The sequence below is a fragment of the Phyllostomus hastatus genome, unplaced genomic scaffold, assembly GCF_019186645.2.
Source record: "Phyllostomus hastatus isolate PE091 unplaced genomic scaffold, TTU_PhHast_1.1 phas_contig_86, whole genome shotgun sequence".
NCBI classification, from domain to species: Eukaryota; Metazoa; Chordata; class Mammalia; order Chiroptera; family Phyllostomidae; genus Phyllostomus; species Phyllostomus hastatus.
The window spans coordinates 89,710,070-89,723,413 of record NW_025333977.1 but is presented as its reverse complement, the minus strand read 5'-3'; the positions used below and the strand labels follow the sequence as shown (position 1 = coordinate 89,723,413).

Genomic DNA, 13,344 nt, shown 5'->3' with positions numbered 1-13,344 from the left:
TGCACTGGTCTAGCTGCCTTGCCTCTTCACCCCCCTGTAGAAAAGGCTTCAGTTCACATCCCTCCTCCACAGCCGCTGGCTGCCCCTTGTGGGGGAATGCAGCCACTGTCTAGTTACCTCACAGTGAGTGACCAGAGTCCACACTTCTGATCCTGCCTCAGTGGTGTGAGACTGTTTGCCCAACCCCCTCACTCTCTTTTCCTAGTTTTCCAGAAGGCCAGTAGCTGCTACCATGACCTCCACTGGGAGAGGCTTATTTCTGGGGCAATGATGTTCCTTTTTCATGCCCCACGGAAAGATTTCCTAATCTAAATACTTACACAGTACTCATGCTAGTCCACAAATGCCTGTTTAATCCTTTTAGAATTGAAATAGGATATTTCCAGTCCTAAAATGTTTGCTGTAATAGGAAAGGGCGAGTCTGAGGAAGGTACTTTGAAAGTTTGTTTCATGAATCAGTCAATTTTAAGTCTCAGGAGGAAAAAGCTACCTGTATGCGTATCTGAGTATAGCATAGTTCATATACATAACTATCTCATCAATACTGTATTTTATAACTATGATGAATTGTATGTCAAATATTTATAGCTACTCTAGTTGACCTAGTAGAAAGAATGATTAAATTAGGGTAAGTCTGTCATTTAAATAAGTTGGAGCTCTTATTTCTACCCAGAGCTCATTTAGATTCGAGAACCATTGATTTAGTTTCCACATTAAAAGCAAAGCTGAACTGCACTAAGGACTGACCACAACAAAACAAATGAATAAACCTGAAATATTAACTTGCTTTGAGCTTTGTCAGTGAATCAGACCTGAATGGCTTGCTACTACTGTTCCGACAAGGAACCAATCTATGTGGCTTCAAATCTGATTTGCTCTGCTCCTGTATGTGACATAGACTTCTGGATCTGCCTGCCAGCCTGCCATCACTCACAAGCCTAACTCTGCCTTGTTACTGAGGTCCAAGCTAGCGTTCAAGGGCTCAGAATATAAGTGATGACACTGGTCCAGCTCCCTCTGTGTCTGGTATTGTGGCTATCCACGCTCCCCCACAGTGAGAGGCCTTTTGCCTGCTCTTCCCCCCAAATGATTTGGGAAACAGGCAAAGAAGTTTTGAGCAGGAAAACAAACATAAGCAATGGTATTTCTGGAAGATAAATCTGAGTGCAGATTGCAAGCCAGGCCTGGGGAGGGGGAGAAAAAGTAAAGGCAACAGGAGTGGGAAGACACGAATATGGAACCTCACTTTAGATGGTGTCACTACACTGTACTCAAGTGAGGTGTGTAAAAGAAATGGATAGCTGGGTTTCCCCAGAGGGCCCTGCCCTGCTCCCTGCTCCCTGCTCCTGGCAGCTCCATGGCTCCCAGCCATGGTGTTCGTGTTCATGGCCTTCTGCTATATGCTGGCACTGCTGTTCACTGCCAAAATCATCTTCTTCATTGTCTGGCACCATTTGATGAGCTGAAGACTGATTACAGTAATCCTATAGACCAGTGTAACACCCTGAATCCTCTTGTTCTTCCAGAACACCTCATCCATGCTTTCTTCTGTATTATATTTCTTCGTGCAGCAGTGGCTTACACTGGGTCTCAATATGTCCCTCAACATGGCATTTTATATTTGGAGGTATACCAGTAGACCAATGATGAGTGGACCAGGACATGACCCTACGACTATCATGAATGCAGATATTCTAGCATATCATCAGAAAGGATGGTACAAATTAGCTTTTTATCTTTCAGCCTGTTTTTTATTACCTATATATAGCATGACTTCTGCTTTGGTGAGCTCTTAGAACAACACACAGAAGAACTGGTCAAGTGCACGCAGAAAAGCCACTAAATGAAGGGATTCTCTCTAGCAAGATCCAGTTTCCAAGAGTAGCCTATAAAATCTTACGTTACATTAAAAAATGGCCCATTTTTAAAAATGTTTCCACATTTTTGCTCGTAGAAAGACTGTTTTTGTTATGCTGTTAAAGAATTTAAATGTAATTACATATAAATAGATATAAAATGATTACTTTTGGTGTTGAAAGGTTTTAACTTGCATTGCTTAAGGAACAGCCATAATCCCTTGAATGACTGCATTAATTATTGTTTGTCCTTAGTTCATTGGAAGCTTTTGTTTATAGGAACTTGTAGGGTTCATTTTGGTTTTATTGAAATGACATTTAATAATTGGGTATGAATTAGCTGTAGATATCAGGTCCTTCTGAGGAACTGAAAATACATGTCTGATCTGTGGGAAACTTCATGGGTTTTCTCATTTATCATGCAGATGATTATATAAGGATACATTAAAAAAATAAGAATAATAGGATTTTTTCCCCTTTGGCTTCAATATTACCCTTGTATACTGCATGAATGAGATTTCTATACTTCCATCAGAGTAATATACTTGCTTTAATTTTTTTTTAAAAATAGATCTTTATAGTGACATTAAAAAAAGATTTCATTTATTTATTTTTAGAGAGAGGAACAAGAGTGGAGAAAGAGAGGGAGACAAACACAATGTGCGAGAGCTACATCAATCAGTTGCCTGTCTCATACCCGCAAGTGGGGACCTGTGCCCTGACTGGGAGTTGAACTGGCAACCTTTCCGTCCGCAGGCCATGGCTCAATCCACTGAGCCACACCAGCCAGGGCTGCTTTATTTCTTAACTGTAAGTGAATATGATATAAAAACATATGCTGAATTACTTATGAAGAAATTGGTTATTATACTTACTGTTCTAATCTGGTGGTAAAGGTAGTTTTAAGAATTTGCAAGTACTTTAGATTCACAAAACTGAATGAAAGAGAACACTGTATAACCATCCTGCTGTTCCTTTAGTGCAATAAAACAAAATTAAGACTTTAGTGCATTGTTTTAAAGATTACAAATAGCAATTTCATAAACTTGCTTAATTCTTAATAAAGACATATTACTGTCAATGTTAAAAAAAAAGGAAGAAAATGGATAACTAAGTCCTAATGGAGAGAACCTAATGTATGTGAAAACTAATTGGGAGGAAAATTGGCAAGAAAGAAAAAAAGGAAAGGAAAAAAGACAAAATTGGCAAGACAGACTGACAAGAGTTTTTGTGGGCTGGCTAGAGCCCTAATCATCATTTATAACATTGGTTCTATGGGAAAAAATCTTCTAGAGTTGAAAAAACAGATTTATAAATAAATCTCTGGCATCTGTCCAGTTTTTAAGTTGTGGGGGAAACTCTATGGAAAAAAGTCTTGCAATTTTACGTATCACCAGATACATGAAGTGTGGTGGCCACACTTCAGTGAGATGGGGCCACTCCTTGGTGATCATTTTTCCCCCATCAACATTCCAGCCCATTCCCAACAGGGGCTTTTGAAACTCTCTTGGCCTTAGCTAACTGACCTAAACCAGCTTTGTGACAGAAACAGATTCCATATTGCTCCACCTGTTTTCTCATCCCTCCCTGCAGGCTCAGAACACTGGTCCTTCACTCTGCATTACTGAGCCCTTTAACCTGTAATCCCTCTTGCTAAGGAATGTTGTACCAAACTTTTCTCACAACCTCTAGACCCTTCCTTTCCATGCCAAATGTTTTCTCATTCTTAAAAAACAAAAACAAACAAACAAAACACACAAAAAAACAAACCTTGAAATTATAAAAGTTAACATTTTACACTACAAAAAATTTGGAAGCTAAAATAAATAAATAAATAAATAAATAAATAAATAAATAAATAAAGTATCCATAAGCATACTCTCCAGGAGTAACAACTTAGTGTATTTCTTCCCAGACTTTTTCCTATGCTTATACACAACATATACATTTTTTTTATAATCACATAATACCATACCTGATGTCACACTTTTCCTAGATATTAATTAAAAATACTTTTGATAGCTATATAACATCCAACACAGATACAACCTGAATTCAATTATTCCCTATAGCTGGATCTGTCTCCCATTTTCACTATTACAAATAATGTTTCAGCCAACATTTTTCTACATAAATCTCTGATGGCATTTCTGATTATTTTCTTATATAGAATCCTGGTGGTTGAGGGCTAAAGGATATGATGATTAAAAGATATGAACCCTTTTAAGATTCTTACTATATATAACAAACTGCTTTCTAGAAAGGCTGATTGATAGCATTTACACTGCTATCAATATTTGACGAGAATTCCTATTTCATCACACCATAGTGGCATTGAGAGTCCACTATCTTGGACAAAACATTTACTTGTTCTTAACAGCTCCTATAAATAAGATACTAATCTGCTTCCTTTCATAGCCCAAATGACTGAATAAGTGGTATGCATCTGCTACCTTGACCTCACCACCCAGTTTACTACAATGTTTCTTCCCCCACTCATTTTACTAAAATTGTTCTAATAACATTAATGATCTCTTTCTAATCACATGAATGTGTTTTTTAGATTCTTATCATTAGCTTCTTTGACTCCACTCTTCCATCTTTGTGGCCATTTGACTCTACCAGTCTCATCCTGCTACAGGGACTCAGTCCCTCTTGACATTCTACACCATTTTCTCCCTTTACCCCTGACCTCTACTATCTATCTTCTGTACCGTCCTCTTCGCCACCCTCCTACTATTTACACTATGTCAGGCCTTTCTAAGCTGCTGCCTTTGCCTCTATTCTGCTCTCCTCTCAGGGAGGACTCCTCCATTCTGTTTTAATAATCGGCTCCACACTGACGACTCTCATATATGCCCTAACTGTATCCTTCCTTTGTCCTCAGGTCTTCAACTGAGAGTCCCGTCCTCACCTGTAACTCATTGCCACCCACCACGCAATAACACACCATCCTCTCCACCACCCCTTCCCAACTTTCCCATTTCAGACGATGGGGCAACACTCCTTCGGTCCTCCAGGCTCAAAAACCTCAAGTCTTTAAAGTATTTCCTTAAATGACTCTATGTCTCAGTCATACTAATTTCTTCAAAACACTTTCCAGATATATTCCTGTTGTGTCATTCCCATCACCACCTCACACATTGGTTGGTTACTGAACTATCTTCACAGGTAGCAGCTATTCATGTTGTATGTAAGCAGTCATGTTAATTTTTTAAAAAGGTTTTATTTATTTATTTCCAGACAGAGGAGAAGGGAAGGAGAAAGAGAAGGAGAGAAACATCAATGTGTGGTTGCCTCTTGCACACCCTACACTGGGGACCTGGCCTGCAACCCAGCCATGTGCCCTGACTGGGAATCAAACCAGTGACCCTTTGGTTTGCAGGCCCACGCTCAATCCACTGAGCCACACCAGCCAGGGCCAGGCATATTAATTGTTGAAAAATTTTTCTTTAATCACTTCTGCTCAAAGGTTTCCTTTTTGTCCAAACTCATCTGATTCAAAATCTTCAAAAGGCCACACCATATCTCCTAGTACGGCCTGACCAAAATCCAGTGTAACCCTTTCTCCTTACTGCCCTTTCACTCCGCGCCCCCCACCCTGTCACTCACTCCAGACTCATTACTACCCCTGCCTTTGCTCATGTTAGCCTCCCATCCTTTCTGTTTCAGTGGAGCCTTCAGTAGATAATCATAACCTGTACTACTTTCCCTTTCTCTGAGTGGTATGCTGGCTCTTGGGCAGGGGTTGGCAAGGAAAAGCCCTGACTTGCAGTGTGTGTCAATAACCCTCACCATGGCAGACTTCGAGCCACCAATATATCATCTCTGACTGTGTGATTGGGAAGAGAAGTGCCCAAAGCCACTAGAACCAGCTCCAGGACACCCGAGAACTGAAAACCTGTCCGGTAACCCAAAACTTAACATATATTGTCATGTATAAGCTCTCCAGGGGTACTACATAAATGTTTACTACAGTAAACTCCAGGCCTAAGAGTGGCAGTCTGCCATTTAGAGCTTAGTGTACAGGACACAAAGTGTGTGCTTATTAAAAACCTGTTGGCAAAACCTGGAGGGAGAGATATGCAAAGCTAAATACCGGAGCAGGACAAAAGGGCATGAACTCACTTAGGGTTGGTTAGCAAAGACAAACAAAAAACCAATGAATGTAGTGGAAATAAAATCTGCATAGGAGCCAGGAGATATTGGTTATGGCCCACCTTTGTATTTGTGTGACCCTGGCAAGTCAATTTTCTTCTTGGGTCTTTAGTTCCTTCATCTTTAAAATTAGGGGACTGGACTATGAACTGGTCTCAGTAATGGATGCAAACTATGGACCCGCTCTCCATAAACAGCTATATAAACATCAAAATTTGAATATAACTTTATGTCACATGTATTATAATTTCAGAGGTTTACAGGGACTCTCATCTGTGAAGTGGTCCAAGAATTGCAAGTTACCGGTAACCCTGACTTATATCTACAAAACAATAAACAAATTCAAGCCATAAAAGCCCATATTCTGTTTGCCAAGGGAGTATAGCAAAGATTTCCAAAAGAAAATATTAAAAATAAAAGGCCATCATTTGAAGGATTAAGCTTTGGCTCTTTGAAATTTTACTCACCTAGAGTATCTTATTCCTATTAATATTCTGGATAAGTGAGATATACAGTGGTCTCTTGGAATCTGAGTGGTCCCTTGGAATCTGGTTCTAGGATCCCCTCAGATAACAAAAACCCAAGGATGATCAAGTCTCATATAAAGTAGCATAGTATTTGCATGTAATCTATGTGCATCTTCCCAAATGCTTTAAATAGCCTCTAGAGTACTCATAATACTTTATACAATGTAAGCACTATGTAAATATCTATTAAGCTGTATTGTTTAGGAAATAATAACAAGAAAGAAAGTGTACTTGTTCAGTAGAGATGCAACCATCATGGGCCTAATTAAACAGTATAAATCAGCAATAAGGTAACTTTTTTTTTAGTATTTTTGATCTGTGGTGACTAAATCTGTGGATAGTAGAGACTTTACATTATTTGGTTAAGGTTGCTTGTTACATCAGTTTTCATACTTGAAAATCCACTTGCATATGAATGTGTGCCTCCTTTTCATAAGTAAAAGGACAGTTCATGACTCTCGTTTTACATCAGAGACCCAAAGAGCCATGATACATACATATATACACTTACTGTGAATAGACAGCTTGAACAAGGAAAAGAGCACAAGTTCCAGAATTAGAGGACAGGCTCATTTCCTGGCTCTAACGTTGTGAAGTGAAGTGATTTGGGATAAGCCATTTAACCCTCTGATCAATGTTTCTTCACTTGTAAAATGGAGAGGGGATGATAAGACTTACCTAAGAAGGCTATTATGAGAAATTAGTCAAGTAAAATAATGTACATGAATATATTTAGCTATAAAATGGGCAAACGTGGGTGAGCAAATTATTTGGACTTGTTCACAAAACAACAAACACTAAGAGAAGAACATTTGGAAAGAGTTACCCATATAACATCTTCAGTGGATCTATCTGGAATAAAATTGTTCTTAAATTGTCCAAGGAATTTTATTTTGATTGAGTGCCCAATATTAAATTCCTTAAACATTAAAAGTATGCTGAGAGGCTTTGGAATCTTTTTTAAAATTTCTTTCTTTCTTTCTGTTAAAGATTTCATTTATTTATTTTAAAGAGGGGAAGGGAGAGGGACAGAGAGGGAGAGAAACAGCACTGGGTGGTTGGTTGCCTCTCATGCACCCCTTGTTGGGGACCTGGGCTGAAACCCAGGCTTGTGCCGTGACTGGGAATCGAACTGGCAACTCTTTGGTTCCCAGGCCAGCACTCAATCCACTGAACCACACCAGCCAGGACAGGCTTTGGAATCTTTATAATGCATAAATACATTCTCAAGGCTAGAAGATAAACTGCTTATAAACTTTTGGTCTTAGCTCCTGTGTAGTCAAAGTCCCTCTCACTCAATCTATTTTAGCTTTTTTACAGAGCAATGATTCTTTCATTTATCATGCTGAAAAGGTTTACAATAGTTAAAAGGGAATACAGTAGTCCCCCCTTTGCCATGGGGTAAACATTCCAAGACCCCCAGTGGATGCCTGAAACAATGAATAGTATCCATCCCTACATACTATGTTTTTTAATATGTACAAACACTTTACTGCTTCTCTTTGGCCTATCTGAACTGCCAACATCACTACTTTTGTGCTTTGGGCCATTATTCAAGTAAAGTAAGGGTGACTTGAACACAGGCACTGCAACATCACAACAGTCCATCTAACAATCGAGATAGCTACTAACTGACTAACAATCTGATAGTGTATACAGAGTAAATGCTGGACTTGAGGGCAAGATGGAGTGGAAAGACGCAAGATTTAATCACAGTCAGGCAGAAGACAGCATAGGAAGAACTTTGAGACTGCAATACTGTTACTGGCCAGCGTCTAGCACCCTGGTTGCCAGGAAACACCTTTTACCAATTAGGTAGAATAAATAGTAAACTGAGGCAGAGGGAGGAAGGAGACATGTCTCACATGCTAACTTAGCAGTTCTGAGCCTGGTCTGATAATATTGCCAGGTGTTCCAACATCACAAGAAACACCATGTTAGCAAGAAAGAAGGGAAGTCCTTGAAATTCTATGTAGCTTTTCCACTATCTGGGAAAGAAAGCCTTGAAACTGTGCTTTCATCCCAGAGCCTGGAATGCAGGAGAGGGTCCATGGTGCCCAAAGAAGCCTGTAAAACAACTTTGGTTAATTGTCTACCTCTGGTCACTATCTGTTTTACAAGGGAGTCCCTGATGCTGACAGAAAGAGCCCATAATTAACTTTGGAAAGTGCCCCAATTTTAATTAACTGCTTTCTGTCATGTAGTATTTGTTTTACAACAAGATGAACAAATGGGGTCTTGGGCAAGATAAGGATCCGGGCTAGCAGACCCCCACACACCTAAGTTTGGGTAGTCACATTCCCCCAGGAAAGCTCACACCACATTTACCTGTTAATCAATATGTAACTTTTTTCCTCCTATCCCACCAACTATGTAAGTCCTCAGAACAAAGGACTCGTTCTCTCTCTCTCCTCTCTCTCTCTCTCTCTCTCTCTCTCTCAGGCTCGGGCACTCTTGAGGCTCTTGACTCTCAGGCCACTGGGCCTCTGGCCACCTGGCCTCAGGCTGCCTGGGGACAGGCCACCCTGGTCTTCAGCCCCTCAACTTTTGCCGCCCTGCTTTGCCCTGAAACTTTGCCTTTCACCCCCACTCTACCCAGTCCTGTTTTCTTCCATGGAAATGGATCACTAATAAACTGATTACACACTAATAGATTTGCTTATCTGTAACTCTTTACATGCATCAGCAAGAACCAGGTCTCTCCTGTCAATAACACTATTCAGAACTGCCCGCAACGTCAAAATTATAAATTCTTTATTTGTCATTTTCCATTTAATATTTTCAGACCACGACTGGCCATGGGAAATTGAAATGGTAGAAAGCAAAACACAAATAAAGGGGGACTACTATGTACAAAAGATTTTAGGCAAATTAGTTCAACAGATTGAACAAATCAATGAAATCAATCTCCATAGCCAAGTTTGGGGCGATTCTTCCTTTAAAATTTGAATTATACGTCTGTTCAGTAATTTGTTACCAAGGAATAAAAGAATGATCATTGCGCCTTATCAAATCTTACAAAGGTATGTGGGAGTGGTTAGCTCTGGGGCAGAGACAAGAGGCAAATGCTGATTTCTTCACCCTTACTAGGCAAAAGCTCAGCCGATTCCCCAAGGCAAGTTAAGCTCTGGCTCCAAACACCCATTATACAGATGTTCACTAGGAAAACAAACTGCAGATCCTGTATTTAAATAACACTCGAAGAAATTCAAAGTACTTAATTGCAAAATTGTTTAAAAGAAATCCCCCATTTTAAGAAAACTGTGAGACCTTAAATCCCTTGTCTAATCAGTCTCTAAATGGATAGGAAACCCCAGACTACAGGTTTTCTTTGACAGCAGGGATAAACTCGAGATGGGTTGGGGGGCACGGCGGCGGCGGGGGGTGGGGGAAGGCTCAATACTCAAGTAGAAGTAACTGAGGGAGGGGAGAGATTAGGGTGGAAAGCTGACCGAATCAAGCAATGAGGTAGTTCTAAAGATGGCAGGTGCATTAAGAGCTGAGCTTCTCCTAGAAGGCTGGTGATGGGAGAGGGGAGAAAGGATCGGGGAGCAAGGGCTCATGAAGTTGGTGGGAGCAGTGTGGTTAAGAGCCAGGTGCGAGGGTCACATCGGGCTAGCCCCTACTGTCTACTTAGCAGTTGCTCGCTCAGCCCTTGCTCTCTCCCATTATTACTACCATGAGGGTATGATTCCAAGCAACTAGAGGGGAGTGCGTAAGGCACCAAGCCACAACCAGGCCTGGGGAGGCTGCAAGATTCCTCCAAACCCAGTGGCCAAGGTGGCTGCCCGCCGCCCCCACATTCACTCCCGCATCTCACCCGCCGCCAGGAGCAGGCCGCGGAGGCTCCCCATCGCCGCCTACTCCACTAAACCGCACGGCGCCTAGGAGAAGGCAGTGGCGCGGGAGGACTCAATGTCACTGAGGGCCGCAAAGGGAAAGACGTAGGCGGAGACGGTGATTGCGACACGTGAGAAGTGAGGGCGGAGCGAACGGATCGTGCTTGACGCAATGAGCGTATGGGCGGGCATTCCGGAGCTTACCGTGTGAGACGTTCGGAACGTGTCAGACTCGGAGAATGTGGGGGCCAGGCGTCTAGCGGGCACCACCTGAGGCTCGCGTCCTTAAAATGCTCACACAGAGTATGAGTATAATGAGCCTTTCCTATACGTATTATTCTTTGCATCTAAGAAATTACTCGTTTAAAATAGAAGAAAAGTAGTGTAACTGCTGTATAACTTTGCAAACTGTAGACTCACGAAATCATACTGCCTAGGTAAACCGGTATTTCAGTGTTTTCAATGAATATACAGTATATATCTTTATAAAAAACACGTAGGTGAGGCATACCTTGTTGGGTTTGGGAGTGTCTCTCTGGCTAATGTATATTTCTGATTTCTGTTTACCTATTCTTATAAAACTAAACATTACACATCTAACACCTGCTCAACCCTTATGCACCCACTCTGACAGAGATGACTTGACATTTCTGAGTGGTCCCCAGTTCTTAATGAAGGCCCCTCAGCTTTGAGAGGTAGATAATGGAAGGGAAGGGTTAAGAAACACCACTTCTACTCCACCAGGGAATTGTCTCCCTTTTTATAAGAAGATGGGATTAGGGTAAAACGATTCCTTCAAAAGTTCTGACATTCTTCGATCCATGCGTATGGGTCAGTTCCAGGAGGTCGTGTTAAAGCGGTAGGCATGGAAAGAACAGCAGAGTTCTAGGTTCCGAAGTGAATGAGGACTAGGAAAAAACAGGCCTAGAGCTCAGCTTTCTCGCGGTGTCCCTAGAAATATTTTGTCAGGCGGCGCCGCGGACACCTTTGCTCCGTGGTGATTGGCTCGCGAAGGGGGCCTCGCGTTTGTCCAATATGGCGGCGCCCAGTGGCGGTGTGAACTGTGAGGAGTTCGCCGAGTTCCAGGTGATAGGGTTTTTCTCAGTGGCAGGCGTGTCTTTTGTTTTGTCCCCGGACCCTGTTCTCTCCTCTGGCCTAGGAGGGAGTGCAGACTAGTTGTGGAAGAAGCGGGCAATTCAGAGCTCCTTTTTCGAGCTATTGGAGGTCATGGGAGGCGCGGGCTTGGCTTTAGGAAGCCAGTCTGCTCCTTGGGGGTCATGGTTCTCTCTGCGTCGCTCAGGCCTTGAGTAACCGCCCGGGAAACTCCAGGTGGTTGCGCGGTGATCAAGCCGCGGTGGGTAGGGATTGTAATAAGGTTTTTGGCCACCCCCCGAAATCTTTTCTATCCTATACCATTCCCCCTCGTATTTTCAGTTGAGCATTTGTAGGAGATTTTTTTTTAAGTGGAGAGCTTATTTACTTGATAAAATGAAACAACTTGGTACAAGTTTTACTATTTTGACGGGCAGAACGTTTGGAGTCTTGAAGGGGAGATCAATTCTAGTATCTGCCTGGGTTCTGCTGCCTTCCTAGGCATTAGAGAAAATGTAACATTTAAGAAAAAGGCTGTATCTTTTATATGTTCAAACACCAGAGGTCTATGATTAAATATTAACCCATGTGTTAAAAGACGGGTTTGGATTTTGACCAAGTTGCAATGAAAGTTCTCTGTTTCAATGTAGTTCCATATGTGCTGCTGTCTAGATAAATAGTTGAGTTTTAAAAAATCATGACCATACAAATGTATTTTTAACCAAAGATAATGAAAAGTCATTTCACCTGTCATTGACCTATCTGTAGTAAGCTTTGTGCTTTGAGTCATTTTGTAGGGATTGGTATTCTTGAAGGTGGTCTCAGCAGGCTGAATTCTCTGACAAATATCATTTGGCCAAAGAACTTAAGTGGGGTCTTTTTTATGTGGGGTCATTGCTCACTCTTCACTTCAGCTGCTTATTAGATTAGCTTAGCCCAGCGGCTGACTTCAAATATAATCCATGTGTCCAACAAATGCAAACACTCGTAAAATTTTTAAATAAAGACTTGGCTTTGAAAGTATGTGGACTATTTAACGTTTACTGGCCCCTTTATGGCTTTGGTTTTGTCACATTCATACTATGATTTAAATTGAGTTAATACACTCATAATTTTGCAGTGATAGTTTTAAAGTTTATGGGAAAGAGCTCTGGTTAGGGAGTTAGATGTTCTGGATTTAGTACTGCTTCTCCCATTAACAGCTTTGGAGCTGACCACTTAACCCCTTTGGGAATTAACTTTTGAATCTATAAAATAAGGTTATTTTAAGTAACATTTATAACTGCCTTCTCCACAGTTATTTGAATTTCTAAAACCAAATTTCAGAGAATCGCTTTTTGCTTTTAAAACATCCAACAATGCTTAAAGAACACTGATTTTTCTTTTGGAAGGTCAGATAAGATGTTGTAAGTGGGGCAAAAGTTAATCTGTCTTGCAGAATCATTCTGTTCACACAGATAATGTAAGTAAAGAGATAATAAAATAAGTCTCTAGTGAAACCTGGGGGGAATTTTTAGATACTTTCTCTAACGTGGTTTATAAGGGAGAATATCCTGGGTTGAAAGTCAGAAGATCTGGTTTTCCAGAGCTGGCCTTAGCACATCATTTAACCTCACTGTAAATGAGAATAACGTTTGCCCCTACTGCCTCAGAGGCACACAAGAACATAAGTGAAGGTGCTGTAAAATTTAAAATTTTAGTATAGCTTTTAGGTTTAGATAAGTTTGTTAAATTGTAAAGCATGGTTAACTATGTGACATAGTCACAAATTATTCAGCAAAGTTTAAATTATTTAAAGCTATGAAACCATTACATTTTCTTTTTTTTTAATTAAATACTTTTGAATTTTATTGTTATTCAACTACAGTTTTC

General features: G+C 40.8%; 2 protein-coding genes across 3 annotated transcripts in view; one reads left to right on the top strand and one right to left on the bottom strand.

The window, feature by feature from the left end:
* Positions 1-10,503, bottom strand: part of FAM162A (family with sequence similarity 162 member A) — a 32,887-nt gene extending 22,384 nt beyond the window's left edge. Inside the window, exon 1 of the mRNA XM_045851513.1 lies at positions 10,362-10,503. Within this exon, the coding sequence (XP_045707469.1) occupies positions 10,362-10,395 (34 nt within the window). The 5' untranslated portion in view covers positions 10,396-10,503. The remainder of the gene's footprint in view (positions 1-10,361) is intronic.
* A 904-nt stretch (positions 10,504-11,407) lies between these two features.
* The window catches only part of MIX23 (mitochondrial matrix import factor 23), a 29,736-nt gene continuing 27,799 nt past the window's right edge, over positions 11,408-13,344 (top strand). The window contains exon 1 of one of the 2 annotated variants that reach the window (XM_045851585.1): positions 11,408-11,466. In XM_045851585.1, the coding sequence (XP_045707541.1) occupies positions 11,416-11,466 (51 nt within the window). In that variant the 5' untranslated portion in view covers positions 11,408-11,415. The remainder of the gene's footprint in view (positions 11,467-13,344) is intronic. The other variant, XM_045851586.1, reaches the window with a different exon arrangement.